This window comes from Vidua macroura, chromosome 8, assembly GCF_024509145.1.
Source record: "Vidua macroura isolate BioBank_ID:100142 chromosome 8, ASM2450914v1, whole genome shotgun sequence".
NCBI lineage: Eukaryota > Metazoa > Chordata > Aves > Passeriformes > Viduidae > Vidua > Vidua macroura.
Window position 1 is genome coordinate 18,228,748 of NC_071578.1, and position 16,516 is coordinate 18,245,263.

Here is a 16,516-nt window from a genome sequence, read left to right on the forward strand (position 1 = left end):
ACCATCAGCTGAGAAGTAAATAGTAATCTTCACCTTTATGTAAACTTTAAGAGCTTCCCACACTTCAGCTTCTCTGGGATAAAAAGGCATTAATGTCAGAGAATAATTGGATTCTAGCCATTGCTGGTTCTCAGAAAGCTGGGAGGAACATAAGGGAGATCCTAAGCCTCCATCCAGCAGTTCCTTCACTGGGATAAATAGCCTTTCATCTTGTTAACCTTCTTTCATAGTGATCTAGTTACATAAACTTTGCTGCAATTACATGTATGTCACCTGTACACAGCGAGGATTCAATAGGTGAACAGAAGGACTTCAACTGAAGCTCTCATACTGAATATTTTGAGCTTATAAGTCTGAAATATTGCTTTGGTTCAAATCAGTAGGTTGTAAGTGATTTTTTTAAATGGCTGCTTTCAATGACTATTTAGAATAAAGAAGGAACCATGGGTGAGAATTTGATCTCACAAATTTGGAACTGCTGCTTACACCAACTGAACTGCCACAGGTTTGCAATTGCATGTTTTCATGAGAAGAATCATCAAGTCTTTTCTTAAAGCAATAAAGTCTTTAGGAACTTTGATTAGTTAATCAAATCAGCATTTCTACTGATTTAACAGGAGCATGTTCACACAATGCATTATTTCTAGCAAAATGATTCAACAACACACACTCCCTGTTTAGTCCACAAACAGCATTATACATACACCTACTTAAATCAAATCTGGTAGCTACAAATGCACCACTAAATTAACTTCCTATCTCCTCCCCACTCATTACCTGGGGAAAGAGCTGTCACAAACTTCTGTGTTGCTTCTGTCCTGCTAGTGTGACTGCATCAGACAATAGCAAAATGCTTCCTGAGCTGCATCAATGCTCAGATTTTATTTTTTTTTCATTAATAGCCTTTTTGCTGATGTGTTGGTATCTGGATCCACAAATTCAAAAAAATGAAGAGCAGTATCAGTCTCATGGTCACAGGAGAAGGCAACAAATAGTTTCTTTTGCACAGTTGGTAAGGTTTATCAATAAATGTTGGTTTTCCAACTCCAGCATGTTCTGTTTGGGACATCTTAGATGTGAAACCTTTCATTCTATTTTTATTCCTGCCTGCAGTCCTGTCAGACTGCCTGTCAGATCAGATTTATGACTTCTGGACCAAGCCAGAATTTATAAAAAATAGTTTTATTTTGCTGCTACAAACTAAAAGGACCAGAGAAGGATATGAAAGGTTGGGTGATGTACCCAGTGGGAGAATTCAGCAAAATATGTTTTTTGCGACATTTTGGACAAGGCAACGTTGCACTTCCAAGTGTCAAAATGGAGGGATTTACAATCACTGAGATGATGAAAACCTGAATAAATTTTCTTTAAAGATAAATAAAGAAGACAATAGCTTGTATATTTTCCTCAGAAGCACACATCGACACTTATACACTGGAAGGGTTGACCAAACTGAATGTGAAATCCAGAGTGTGGGCTAGGGACAACAGTGGCAATATTCACAGTCACTGAGAAAGAAAAAAAGAAATATGAGGCTGGTTTGTTCTTTTTTTGCCATGTTGAACTTAAATTACTAGTTGCATGAAGTTATGCAATGAAAGAAATCCAAGATTTTCATTTTGAAAATGAACAGAGAAATCTACACTACAATCATCTGTGAGATATTGCCATAAGGATTTTAGATGGAAATGCATTTGCAAATTCCATTGTTCAGGGACAAAATATAGGGAGAATGATTAAACAAATGAAGATTTGTGGACTTATACAAAAACTAAAAAAAAAAAAAAAATAGAATTAAAGGGAAACTGAGCTGGGAAAAATGGAGGAAGAACTAATGTGAAGAGTTTACTGAATAAGTCCAATTGAACTCTCTTCTGTTTTACTAAAGTTTCGTTCCCTTCACGTTCTTACAGCCAGCTCACAGTTGCCCTGCAGCATCCCAAGAGCTCCCTCTTCCCTGCTCTGAGCACAGCTGCACCCTGCTATCATTAACAAAAAATTTTCAGACTAAGCAGTATTAAAAAATGATCAAATTTCCTTCCTTCAGCTTTTGGTGGGTGTATTTTCCTGCCAGGTAGACCCATCAAAATTTTATCTGCATTCTTTATTGGGTCTGAAGGATTTTGCTGCTCTCAAAAGACACACTCACCCCTCAGACCATCAGTCTCTGCTTTGGTTGTGCTGTTGCTCCCTGGATTGGCCGGGGGCTGAAAGTGACATCAGTCTATGGGGTTTAGATCTAATGCTCCCGTGTGCGTCAGGTAATCCAATTGAGTCCTTGTAAGTTGACAGACCCAGAGATTTATACTGAGCCACTTCCTAAAAGCTGATTCTCATTACCTGGCAAGTGAACTACCAGGGGAAAAAATAAAGAAAAAAGAAAAAAAGAAAGGGAAAAAAAAAAAGGAAGGGGTGTAAACAGCCTTAGCAGACATGTCGTTGCCCTCAGCTTCAAACCAGGAGCTGCTAGGTTTGGCTTGCAAGTAAGAGAAGGAACCTCACTGTTTACTTGCTTAGCCACTTGCCAGACCACACAGTGCTTAGTTACAGGATACAAACAAAGCAATAGAAAGAAAGGAAGAAAGGGGGAAAGAAAGAGAAGACGGAAGGTAAGAAAGAGAAAGAGAGAAAAATCAAAGAAACAGAAGTCCAATCAAGACCTGAATATGTGTAATGTTATATTTACAACTATTATGGTCTAAACAATCATTATTGGGCAAAAACATAGAAGATTACAGACTATTCTGGATGCGGCATCTGTCCAACTTGTACAGGTACGTTCTTACGTATTTCTCTTAATCTCATTATCAATTAAATAAGTATTAAATCACTCATCTTCTTGGCTTTGTACAGCAGTATCTAATATTTACCTTGTTGTTTGGGTTTTTTACATTAAACCTCATTTCATTTCTCTTAAATCATTAGCTAATTCTGATTAGAATGCTGTTTGTTTGTATGAGGAATGATGATATAGAGCTGACTGGACTGTCATCCAGAATGTCAGTGCTCAGTCCCTCTTGCCTTCTTTGGGAGCTAGAAACATTCACCTACCCCAGAATTGTGCTGTTAAAAAATCAAGGTACCTCAGCATAGTCTTGTTTCCTATTGAAGGCAAAGAAGTAGAAGGCATTAAAGTATTCCTGCCCTTACGACAGGGATAAGACATTGTTTGATAACACAGCTGACATGATTCTGGAAAATATGTTTAAGTACATTATTTTTTCATGGATTTGTAGTATTATTTTGGACAGAGCACTGAACTCCAAACAGCAGAAAGATTACCAGTGATTACAACCTGTGACTAAAGACTCTCAACTAAGAAACTGCTTTCATAATTTCTCCTCCACTGCTCTTCAATGTTTTTAGCAAGTCCCTACATTACAGTTTGCAGTTTCTAAAATAAAAGCTACCTCATTTTCTGGAAGTTTTCTTATGGGCTTCATAAGCATTATTAATCTAGAAACTTATAGATGTAGATTCCAGAGGACAAATACTGATAATTTACTATTTACATGTAAAGTGCATTATTAATGATGGGAAAACACATCATCCTCAATGATGTGGTAAAATAAGAGACTGAGCCTTTCTCAAGTAAAAGAACAAGTTACCATCAGAATCAAGATCAGAAGCTTTGAATATCTCTCTTCTGCAAGCAAAGGTGTAAGTGTGGCACTGTCAGAACTCAAGAATTAGCTTTAACAATAAGCAAATCATAGCATCATTAACTACAATAGGATTAGATGAGAGAAGCTGTGGAGAGACTTTGGGAAGAATGGACAATATAATCTAAAATCTTAACTCTTTCATTTAGGACATGTTTATTTGGCACAATGTACAGCCTGCTCAGGTTCTGCTCAGCCTGCTCTGTGTTGTGGTGCTACCTATTAACCTCAGCATATCATTTGACCCTTCATTCCCTGTTCCTATGTCTGGCACGAGGCTGCCTCATTTCAGAGAATTATATAATGCCTTAAAAAGGACATAAATCAATAAGTATAAAAGAGAAACATTACCATGGTGCTTGAGTTCTACTGTCCTACTATTTCTGGAACTGCAGTAGCAGAGAGCTTTGAAACTTCAATCGTTGAAGTGCTACAATAATGTAGATAATGTATTAGATTTAGTTCTGAGCCACCAGTCCAGTCTACTCTCCTGTAGAATGAGCTTTCATGAAAGGTGCATGAAAAAAAGCAAAGAAAAGTAGCACTAGCTACTTTAGAGGCAGTAGCTGTCTACCATAGACAGGTACTCTATGAGGTCCTTGGCATTTGGCATCAGCCAGGGCAGAGGAGAAGGGCCATGTAAACTTAGCAAGAATGAACACAGTATAACTTTCTTTTGATTGCAGTTATCCAGTGATATCTTTTTAGGCACTTCTATTGAAAGGTTCCTTTTGATGTAGAGAGAAAATAGGAATTTGATCCTATAAGTCTTTTAGGATGTCCTATAAGTCCTATAAGATTTTTCAGGATGCTGGGTTTTTCTAAATTTTCTTTTGGTATCAATAACATTTTGTGTCTTTAAGAAACAATGTCCATAGGTCTTGTAATAAAGTCAAAATTTTAGCACCCTTACCACCCAGCTCATGAAATTCTCTAAAGAGAGGCATATAACTACACTATTCTGGAACTAGATTTCAACTCTCTCCTTCAAATATTAGACTGTTTAGGGACTGGCCCAACTCATGTGAAGTTTATGATTTCCTAGAAAAGAAATTCATGTCTCTGTAGCAGTGAAATTTTATCCCCCTTCAGTGCCGAATAACTTGCAGTGGTCTGGTTAATTCTCCTATGTATTTAAGCACATGTTTCTAGAAAGGAAATTAAATAATTTGCAATAGAGGGTGAAAAAATACCACATAATGAAGGCTTCATTTCAGCTATAATTTCTGGGACACAATCTTTCCAAAGAAAGTTCATACTTTAGCAACAAGATAACTCCCTTATTAACTTGCCACCATTTGCAGATTTGTCTCTGCCTGTATTTTATTTGAACAGAAGTTTTAAACAGCATTTTAAGTGTTTATTCCAATTATAAACCTACACATTTCCATCCTATATTTCAGAGAGTTAAATTTCATATTTAATAAGATTCATCTCTCTGGCATGAGGAATATTGTGTGTTCTGTCCAAAATTATAACAAGTTTACAGTGAGTTAGAGAATAAAATTTATATATGGAATATATGTGAATAAATGAGGTTATGATGTAAATTAATTTTAAAGTATAATTTTCAAAAGATGTGCTCTTTTCAGTCTTTTCAAACTTTGCACATAGTTAAAATTTGTTGTAATAGGATGGACAAGCAGTAGGTTGTTCTTAAGTAAGGAATAAGAAAATATTCAGCTTTTTTTATCCAGTTACTATGCTTATATATCCAGATAAAAACAATAATATCATGAATGATAGCATTTATCCAGAACCCTTTAAATATATTAAAGGGTTACTGGATTTGGCCCAATATGTATTGTATACAGAAGAGAGTCAGAGTTTAATGTAGACATTTAGCAAGACTAAAGTACACAAGGCGGGCACCTTCTGTCCCCAAAGTCTTTCCCTTTTTATTTCTCTAAAATATGCATGCATTTATGATTGAGATACTTAAGATATTACACTTATTTTCAATACAATTTTCTATATTTCCCCTAAAATTATCAGTAACAATTTGGTGATAGCAACAACCATTAGAATTACCTTAATTAAATTTGAACGATATTTAAATATATTTTAAGAATTCATTTGGGTTTTCAATTTTACATGCTCTAGATGAATATGGCCTGTAAAGCAAATATATTTAGTTGTCATTTCTTAGTAAAATATTTCTATACTATATTTTTATATCTTTGATTTCTCTTATGGAAGAACACTGTTCTTCAAGAACAGAATACAACCTGAAGTATTAAATCAGAACAATCATCAACATAATAGATGTCATCAGACCCTATTCAAAGCTCACAGTTACAGGCTGATGTGATCATCTTCTTCCTTCTTGCATGTTAACAGTTTTGTGGGTTGTTATGAATCAGATGAAAAACAAAAAAGATACAGAGTTGTCATTTGCAGTTTGGTCACAGCTTTCATTGATTCTTCAGGATATTCTAACTACCTAGTCCTAAATATTTTGGAGACCAATATCTCTCAAAATCTCAATAAAGTATTCAAATTTACAGGGTTTGGGTTGTTTTTTTTTAGTGTTTGGCGTTTTTTCTTAGAAGCAAAACGTGAAGCCTTGAGCAACAAAGAATTGTGATCCTCATGTGAAAACTGTTCATTTAGGAATATTTCAGTGTAGACACTGGAGTGTGGCAAAATTATTTCACTGATCTCAAACTGTCTGTGGACTGTCTGTCTCTATGGACCCCTTTTCAGTACTTACTAGCCCTCCAACATCCTAGAAAAGTGTCACTTCAAGTTTCCATATTTCCTGGTCTTCAAAGCAGATTGCTTGAAGTCCTGCTGACCAGCACCTGAGGTCCCATGACTAATTCCCTTCTTTCAGAAAGTTTTCTTTTCCCTCACTGCATCTTGCTGCCACTAATACAAAAAGTTCTGCCTTTTGCTATTCTGAGGATTGAGCTCCCTTGGGTTTGGGCCTTTTTTAAGGTACTTTTAGACTATCAGGTAGCACCTGAGACCTAAAAGGGTCTGCTAACATAGCTAAGAAATTGGAGTACAACAGATGAAAGGGATAGAAGGCTAAGGAAAATACCACGTCTAGAGAAAGATGCCTAAAGACCATCTCTTTATAGGCTTGCATGTAGCTTTAGTAGCATGTAGCTAGTGTGTCCTTCAATGCCTACCAGAAGAAGCAATTCCATGTCTCTAAAGTTTCCCTTGAAAATGACTGATGGATGACTCAGGCATTGCAGGTAAATTAAGCACAATCTGTATTAGCCAACTCCATACGTGTTCAAGTGTAGTGGGTTTACACCAGCTTCCATGGACTCTTACAAGGAGGGAACTTTTCCTGGACATAGTGGTGCAAATGGAAGAAGTTACACTCCAAGTCCCTCTCACTTTTCTGTCAGTACACACCTACACTCCTTTAGTGAGGTTAGTGGCCAATGCTAGCAACCTCTCAGGTCTTTCAGAGCACCTACTTAAGTGGCCCCTCTCTGGCTCATTCTTGTCAAAATCAATCAGTCACCTCTAATAGAGGGGCTGTGATGGGCATTTATGTCCAAACTATAAATAGGCCTTCCCAGAGAGAATTGTTTACAAAATTTACATTTGTTTACACCTTCCAGCAAATTAAGAGTTACAGATAGGTATTTTGCAATATATACACACAGAGCAATGAAGCAGAACTGGAAGTTTAGTCATACGAAAGACAAGACCTCTGCATAAACAGCTCCCAGGCAGTAAAAATTGAAAGGCCTTTCTGATTTGACAAAGGCCCTTCCAGTTCACAGAATGCTCAATTCCTACCAAGGTTAATCCTTTATTGTTGTTGTAATTGCTGCTGTTGTGTTTATACACAAACTATTTTTGCCAAAGTTCTCATTTCCAGTTGTTCTTCAGGATGTCCAGATGGGACAAATCTGTTCTTCCTTCATGCCTTTACAAGTAGACCAGAAACAAACTTGACTCCATATTTTCGAAAACTAAATGTGATTTCTTCTCCCTCATCATCTTCACTGATGTGTTCTATGATCTCCTTTCATCTTTTTTCACCATCATCCAGATAATGGATTGACTTTTATACCGTGAAACTTATCATGTAGCTGAACCTACTCCCCAGTAAATTCCCTCTGATAAGGGGGAATGAAAAGGGCTGTCATGTAGTTAGAAATCCAGCTGACTCATTCCTCTTGAGGATATTTAATGCACTTGACTGTGTTTGATAAGGGAAGGTCAGTTTTCCTATAAAAGTAATAGGTTGTAGCTCTTTTGCTTTCTTTACACAGTAAACAAAATAGCAAAAGTAAAGATGAAGATTAACCAAAGCCAAGTTGCTTCTTTACATTTTACTAAATAAGACTGCCAAATCCAATACAGTGACCTTGGCATATGAAATTACTAATGCACAATTGTTGCTAAGTGTCAAATTCAGATGTGAAGCTGTAGATCATTTACTTTCATGATGAATTCCATTTCTTTCACTGACTCCAGTTTTCAATGGATGAAAACTTGCACATATGATAAAACAAAATGCATCAAAATTGAATTATTAAAAAAAAAACGTGATAAATAGGCATATGTTGTTGGCAAAATAATGGGTTAGCCTCACCCCAATGCAGCCTTTCATATCTAAGCAAGAAGAGTTGGGGAAAATCTGTTGACTTTAGAGAGGCCACATAATGAATAAATGAATAAAGATTAGAATGGGAAGGATATTTTAGGCTAATTTGGTGGTACTATCTTCTTCCACAGACATCAGCAAAATCAGCCTTTGACCTCAAAACACGAATGGCACTGGAAGCTCTTTGCTATTTTTTCCAGTCACAAAAACATTAACCTCTATAGCCTGGCCAAACTCCAAAGTGGGTGATTACACTCTGCTGCTCTAATTTTTCCCTGCAGGCTCAACCAGATCCAGAATAATTTCTTGATATGTAGTGTTACTGGAAAGAAGTCCCTTTTTTGCAAAGTTGCTGTCAATTTTTCCTTCTTGCTTCCTCATTTGTCTGCCTTGTTTGTTGTAGGTTGTTTGAAGGTCAGAATTGTTTGGTTCTGGATCACAGGTTTTACTAAACTGAGGGACCAGAACATGGCCAGTGCTACAATGATAACAATATCTTTCCATCGCTTTTACTCTCTTATAATACACATAGTGTAGCCTGGCTATAGTTTTTTCCCCAAGCACTCACGCAGTTAGACCTTCGTTAAATATCACATCATGTTGGTCTCGAGAATCAGAAGTCAAAAACACAGCCTAAAGATACAGGGCATTCAGAGTGTGTTTAAAAACCAGCTGCCAATTTGATTATAAAATAGCACATTGCTTAACTCCACATTGTTTTAAAACAATAATTTGTTAAAGAGATTATGATTTGCATGGCCATACAATCTAATATTTTTTCAAGAAGTTTGGATATAATTGATAGCAGAATTAATTTCTTTTATATTTTTATAGTTATAGTTAGTTATAGTTATACTGAGACATTACTTTTACTCTTAGAAAAAAACATTCCCTACAAAAGTTAAGCATCTCTGGTGTAACTGCTGATTTCACTTTGGTTCTATAGAGCCCTAAGACCTGCACTTTGGGTAGTTTCTTATTGAGTAACTTAAGCTAGTTAGAAATATCAGCACTGGTATAGGCACTTCTATCTAAAACAGAGGATGCAGTGCTTCTTTCCCCAGCATGGTCTCAAATAAAACAGCACGAAATACGATCTAGTGGATTACCTGTATGGAGAAGCCACACAGATTCTGCTCTGGGGATGTGAATTTATTGCTTAGTCCCAGTACCACAGGGTTAAGTGAAATGCTATCACAGTAATTTATTATTAAGAGAAACAGTGATGGCTTAGATTAAGAAGATTTGTCTGTCTCTTCTAATTAAGGTTAGGTTTGTAAGAAGCTTTACCGCCCTTTGAAGCTACAGAGACTAAAATTAGGACTCTGGTTCCATTTAAAATGTCACTAGGTTGATCTATAATCCTGTGGTGCTTGCAACAAGGGATCATTCTTTCTGTGTTGTGATTCCTTGTTTGCAAGCTAGTGAGCCAGGACAAGACCCCGTGAAGCAAAGTCTGAGCAGTCTATTAATCAGCAACAAGCTGGTCCTACAGGGCACGGTGATGCTGTTCCAGTTACCCCTTGAAGACTCCATACTGAACAGGAATTTAGCAAAGCAACCAGCTGTAAGACAAAGAGTTCTATTGCCAGCACAGAGCAAATGGTGGCAGTAAGTGGGCTGTGTACAGAGAGTGAAGAAGTTCTGGTGGGGCAAGATCTGTACTAAGGCTGTGAGTGAACTCATTTTACAGTGGTGTAAAGTGTACACAATCCTATATGTGACAATACCATCCCAGGCTATAGTGTCCTCCCTTGCTGGTCTAGAGACAATGTCAAAACTCAAATCAGTAAATGGATCACTTCTAACTTTTCTTATTATTCCCCTATTTACACAGCATCAAATGAACCTGTGGGGCTGTTACAGGAGAGTAATACCAAAAGCTGTTCAAAAATTTTTAGGAAATTTGAAGATTGGTTTCAGTTTTCCTTACTGATGTGTAGACCTAGAGCAGCTCTGACTAGATTAGTAAATTACAGAAACATAAAACTCATTAGATGGAAAGATCAGGTGCATTTATGAAGAGCAAAGTCTTCTTTGAGAATATTTAGCATGACAAAACATTTGAAGGAAAAGCAGCCATGAACTTCAAGTCACAACTCAGTTTCTGTTTGGTTGGGATTATGAAAATACTCTTCCAGTAGGTAGGACATGAAACTATGATTCACTACAGAGTGCCTTTCTCTAAATGATCTGAAGCTGTGTTTCAACTGAGACAAAACAGCATGAGTGTGTGGATCCATATTCTTCTGCTAGGTCTTATGTACCTGTCAGCTAGGACAGTGTGCTGGGAGCCACTAAATTGCTATTCAGTAGTTCAAAAAGATAATAATCTTTTAATTTGGTTTAGTGAAACAAAGCAAATTTATATGTATATTGGAAGGGATGAACTGCAAGCACTGAGTCTCAGATACATGAGCAAGAAAATCTCTCATCAATGAATTCAGTAAGAATCTACCAGCTTTTACTGATCAGTCTGCTGAGCAATGAATGAAATTTAATTGTTCTGTTGCACTGTTAATAAGCTTTTCATTTTATAGGGCATATCTTTTGCATTGTATTGTTTTGTTCTTAGATAAACTCTGTAATGTTTTTATAGACAGGAACATCCAATTAAGCAGCAAAATCAGTCACCTGTCATTCAAATAACCACTCACAAAATGTGAACAGCACATATTCATGAAGGACCTCCTGAGTAAAAACTATTTGTTCTCCACAGAATCTTTATTGGTTTCAAATGATGAGTAAAAGGGCTCAAAAAGATTACAGGAAGTCACTTAGTTCAGTCCCCTTTATTTACTCAGATTAAGACAGGGGTAAACAATACCTGCCTATTCTGAACAAAGAAAACAAGGTGGTTCACAAAGTATTTCTTACTGTGAGAGAAGGGTACAGGTATAATCAGTAGGGCTTGTCTTGAGTAGTTCAGTCTAATTTACCGTGTCCAAAACCCAGTATCTACTGCAGCAGGTATGAGCAGTTCCTGCGTGACATTGGCCGAGGTCCTTTGGGCAAAAGGAAGCCCTCTGGAGGAAGAAGAAATATGGGCACTCCTGTACCTGTCCACAATGCAACTTCTGGAGGATCTTCACAAAGGTGAGGTGAAAAGCATCTTTTGGAAATTAATTCTTGAGTTATTTTAATTCTTTTGAGTTTGTTTGTTTGTGGGGGTGGGGTGGAGACAAAAAACTAATGGCACTAACATTAGTTAATACAAGTGAGAAATCTTTCAGTGCTGCTGGGTTTACGTGCAGATTGCTCTGCCTACATAGAAGGTCTTCACACAGTTTTGGCTTTTTTTTTTTTTTTTTTTTTTTCAAATTAAACATCAAGTAGTAATTAATCTAAGTAAACTATATGCAGACAGAAGAGTCCTTCCTGAAGTCTGAATAACATGCACCCAGAGAAAGTGCAGTGCCAGCTAGGCTCATGTCCTTCATGGACTGTTAGAGAAGGACAGGCAAATCCACATGGCTCTCCATTCAGCTAGTAAGGGACTTCTATCCTTGATGATAATAATGTGACTTATCATTATGATGTTTGCTTGCCAAGCAGGTCAGCTTGAGAGAGCACAGAGCACAACTGAGCAACAGCAAGGGAGCACAGCTGAGCAACCTGTCACATTTTGAGAACTGTTTATGTGAATAGGTATTCCTTTTGAGAAGAATGCATGAGACATGTTCTTACCTCATAAGCATGTAGAATCAAAATACAAAATACAAAATACAGAAAACAAGTGATGTGTAACTTCTACTAAAACTGGAGGAGTGAAAATTCATTACCAACTAGTTTTTAATGGGCTGGAACACTATAGCAGTGTTGACTATACCATCAGTTCTCTATTAACTGGTGTAACAAGGGGATAGAATAGCCTAGGAAATACAAGCACCAGAAATGTGCAAAGGAGTGAAGCACAGAGATACCCACCTGGATAGGTTCAGGATAGGTTCATCTATTGACTCTGTGCCAGACACTAAGCTGACACTATGCTCTTCTGACTGCTGTCTTAACACAACAAAATTTAAAACAAAAAAGTGATAACCAGCCTATGTTCTCTATTCTACACCAGATAAATTTAGGGTATCAGAACATGAAAACTAAACCAAGAAGTAGGGATGTACAATCGAGCTCAGCTGCAGGCCAAGTGAAAGGCTACTAAAACTTGTCTTTATAGAGCTCAGGTACAGAAGTGACGCCAAGCTGGAGTCATTCTGAAACTGAATCCACGTTGCTCCAGCTACTTTGAGCACAGGGAAGGTTACCTGCCAGTGTATAGAATCATCCCAGCTGAGTAAGGCATATCTCTGACTCCACATCTCTCAATTGCAGCTATATTGTTTCTGTAATCAGCCTCTTTTCAAGGCTAATACTGCCATATTTGCTGTGCTGTGCATGATGCAATAAATCATGCCAGATCTCATGATGATCAGCACCACTTGGTACAGAATATTCCCGGTGTGCTGGGGCACTGCCACGTTAGGCAGGAATGCCACTCGTTGGCTGGCCAGCACTACAGAAGGCCAGGTATTCTCCACTAGGATGAAGTACAAGCTGGCTGGCTGTTCCTAAAACAAGACAAGCTTCCCAGCATGTGTGACTTGTGTTTGCATAGAACACTACAGAAAACATGGAAGGAGCAAAAGAGAATGCTAGCTAAAGGCAAACATGGTCAGAGAGCCCAGCCATCACCAGGCAAGGCCACAGTGACAAGGCAAGTCTGAGGTCAGACTGGGAAGTCAGTCTGTGGGTCAGGACCAATAAGGTCCCCAGTCAGGCAAGAGATTCTGGGTACATCTCCAGTGATGAGTTTGGTTATAGAAGTGAGATGCTAGAAATAGGATTTTCTGAGTGCAGTGAATTCAACACTAAGATCTCCATTTTATCGACTTCAACATTTTTCAGACCCTGCCATCTGTATGATTTGTCCATGGTCAGTACTACTGTCTGCTGAAGGAAATTTGTTTTTCCAAAACAATGCATCTCAGACAGAAGCTGCCCCTTTCAGTCCACCAGAACTGTTCCACCACCCAAGTAAAAACCAGCACTTTGGACTAACAAAGGTGAGGTATATTGCAAAGTGCATCTTGACAGCACCTCATGAAGACAAGCTTGTGAGTTTTAATGCAACATGCCAGGCACCTACTGTGACACCCCATTTCTAATAAAACAAATCAAATTAGGTTATATTTAGAAAGATGTTACATGTATCTTGGAGCTTGCCGTTGGATTAGCATGCATGTCAACATCAAAATCAATTTTGAACATCAGTCCCACACTCCTGCAGAAATGTATTATTTGTAAAGGCCCACAGAAAGGAAGACTATTTCTATGAAATGGTGTTCAAGCAGATATGGTAATTGCAATCCCAGAAGCAGCAGGACTGCAGTATCTGTACAATCAGAGGGTGGAAGCAGTCCCAGGAAGTCAGAAATATGTTCAGCTTTGTTAACAATTTATTTTTCTTCTCTCTGACAAATGCGTCTCTCTGGAAAGACAGTAAGATATAACATTCAGGCACCTGAAAGTTTTAAATACCACTCAGACCACATACTCTTCTCAGGCAGAACACAGTATTTTCAGATTCCCATATAAATGATCACTTAGACATTAGGCAGAAAAATGAAGCTGTGGAAAAGGCAGCCTTATTCCAGTAATTATTTTCCTGCATATAACAGCTAGTCAGTCCTACAGGTAGGGGAAAATTTTAATCAGCAATTTTAATCAGCAATTTTAATCTTCAAAATAAGAAAGGAGTTCAAATTTTTTCCCTACTCCTGGCATCTTTGAACAGAGGGCAGCCTGGCTCAGTCCCTCAAGCTGAACAGTACTAATGATGCCAAGATGATTTTTTTCTCTTTTCTTTTATATACCTTTTATATAACTTTTATGTATCCTCAGTATTCTTAGCGTGCATACTTGTAATTCCTTAAGTCTGATAACTTAGCATAGCCCTAGTATTTTGTTAAGCCAGGAGAGCAAACATCCTAAAGACCTTGTAGTAGGAGGCTGAATACCCTACGCTATCTTGAGAAACCAAGGTCCTCACTAGAACATATCCTGTGAACTAGAGTTTCAGCCCATCCAGGGGCACCAGGGGAAATATCACACCATTCATCCAGGCCTCCCATTAGGCCATCCTTGTTAGAGAAGCTAATTTGTAAGGTCTGTAAATTGTATACATGATCTGTCGTGTGTGTGCATGGTGGCTGATCCCACCTTGGCAAAATGGTGCACCATAAGGATCCTTATTAAAATACCAAGGTAAAAAGCCCTTATCCCTTAACCGTGTCTGGCTGTCAGTTTTTTAAGACCAGGAAAAGGCATCACTAATTGCATACAACATAGTCCATAAGCTAAGAGTCACTATTTTACTTTTAGGTATGTTTAGTCTAGTTTTTTTAAAAAAATCATCTGTGTGACTTCTGCCATTTTGTGACCAAAGACATAAAAAGATGGTGTGTCTAGTATGAGGCTTTCCTGTACTAAGTATTGGTTTCACACAGAGTTCCCTTTTCTGTTTTGACAGATGCTGGTGTATTCCTTAGGAATGACCCTCTATTGGTCAGCAGATTACCAGGTTCCTCCAAACCAGGCCAGTAACAGAAACATTTTTGTTTTCTTTTATTCTGGTAGGTTCAAAGAATGAGAGGCATAGTCGGAAGTATCACTAAGAGGGGCTTTGTGTTTTGGAGCACTAGGAAAGAATTGAAGAGCTTGTGTCAAGATCTAAGCTTCACCAAAAATACCAGTTCACATAAATCAGGGAATTTAGTTGGAGCTCATCTTTCCTTCCCTTTTTTCCCCCCTGTATTTCTTCAAAAACCAGAATTTTTCTTATTAAGATAAATTTTTGATTCAAAAATTTTTTATTCAAAACTTTGATTTTAAGGGTGAAGATTATTTATTCCAAGACAATTAGGAACAATCTACCCAGGGAAGTGGTTGAATCTTATCCCTGGAGGTATTTAAAAGATGTTTACTTGTGGCACTTAAGGACATGATTTAGAGGTGGACTTGCCAGTGTTACGTTCATGATTGCACTCGATGATATTAAAGGTCTTTTTCAACCTAAATTATTCTATGATTCTCTTATTCTAAGATAGACAGGACTAAAACAAAAACATCATGTTGGCATGACTGTGGAATGTGCACATTTATGTGTTTTTTCAAAAATGGGATGGAAGAATAAAACTAAATAACTCCCCTTATTTCTGACCAAATTCTATCAGTATCTCTGCTAGATGAAATTATAAGTTTCTTGCTTACCCAGAATCCTTTCAAAGACTTGTAACATAAATTTTGCTTCATTTCTATATTGATGCTTTTGGTTGCTTGTTCTCGATTTGTAGAGCACAGGTTTCTAGTAGATTTAACCTCCCTTTCACATTCTAAAAGGAAAAGCTTAATAAGCTAAATGGCCTCAAAATATAAGTATCTGGTCTCTATGACAACAGTTGTGGCTGGTAAAACTCCTAATCTTTTTGAAGCTAATGCTACCACATACCTTGCTTCCATGAATCTTTGATTCACAGTCTAATTAACAAAGCTCTGGAGCAAACTGAACTGTCTGTCACCAAGAAGCCCCTAATTGGGCTGTCAATCATTCTTGGAGATGTCAATTCCCTCCAAGGCTATCCTGGCTCCCACTAAAGGTTCATTCCATGCTTTTATGCTGCTTGTCTGGAATTTTCCCAAAGCCTAAAGGAATTCAATGCATGTTTCTCACCCAGAGTGAAAGGCTTACAGAAATTCCTGGTCCCAGTTTACATAGGATTTCAGTCCCCTGGGAGATGTTATTTAACAGTACCTCTATTTTGACTCAGTCCCTCCAGCTGAGTGACCAACTACATACACTCTTGCTGACACTGTGTGAAGATCTGCCACATAGAAGACTTTCTCCTGAATCCATTCTGGAAGCATGTGAAGCACATCAGAAGGAATCTGCTTCCTTACCAGCAAAATTCTACATAAAGAAAATGGTTCAGTTTGCAATGGGAAGTGTCAGTGAGGTAAGTACTACTCTCATACTCAAATCATCTCCTTTTCTGCACTGAGAGAGGTGCCCAGCAACACGGGAGACAGGTGAGTGACTGCTGGAATTAATGTTTGTATGGATTAAGGAAGTGAGATTTGGTTCTAAACTTCTAGGCAGGAAATTGTGTGAGCATGTGTACAAGCAAATAAAGCAATGAAGCTCTCTCATACACCACTTCTACACTCCTGAGAAGTGACTGATCTTTTGTACTTACAGTATCTTAATTGCTTTAGTTAGTAC

General features: G+C 37.8%; 1 protein-coding gene across 1 annotated transcript in view; it reads left to right on the plus strand.

Moving 5' to 3' along the window:
- The first annotated feature begins 2,433 nt into the window (after nt 1-2,433).
- FRMPD2 (FERM and PDZ domain containing 2) overlaps nt 2,434-16,516 on the plus strand; it is a 59,841-nt gene continuing 45,758 nt past the window's right edge. The window contains exons 1-5 of the mRNA XM_053984010.1: nt 2,434-2,470; nt 11,197-11,337; nt 13,144-13,301; nt 14,768-14,833; nt 16,065-16,250. Coding sequence (XP_053839985.1) covers nt 2,434-2,470; nt 11,197-11,337; nt 13,144-13,301; nt 14,768-14,833; nt 16,065-16,250 — 588 coding nt within the window. The remainder of the gene's footprint in view (nt 2,471-11,196; nt 11,338-13,143; nt 13,302-14,767; nt 14,834-16,064; nt 16,251-16,516) is intronic.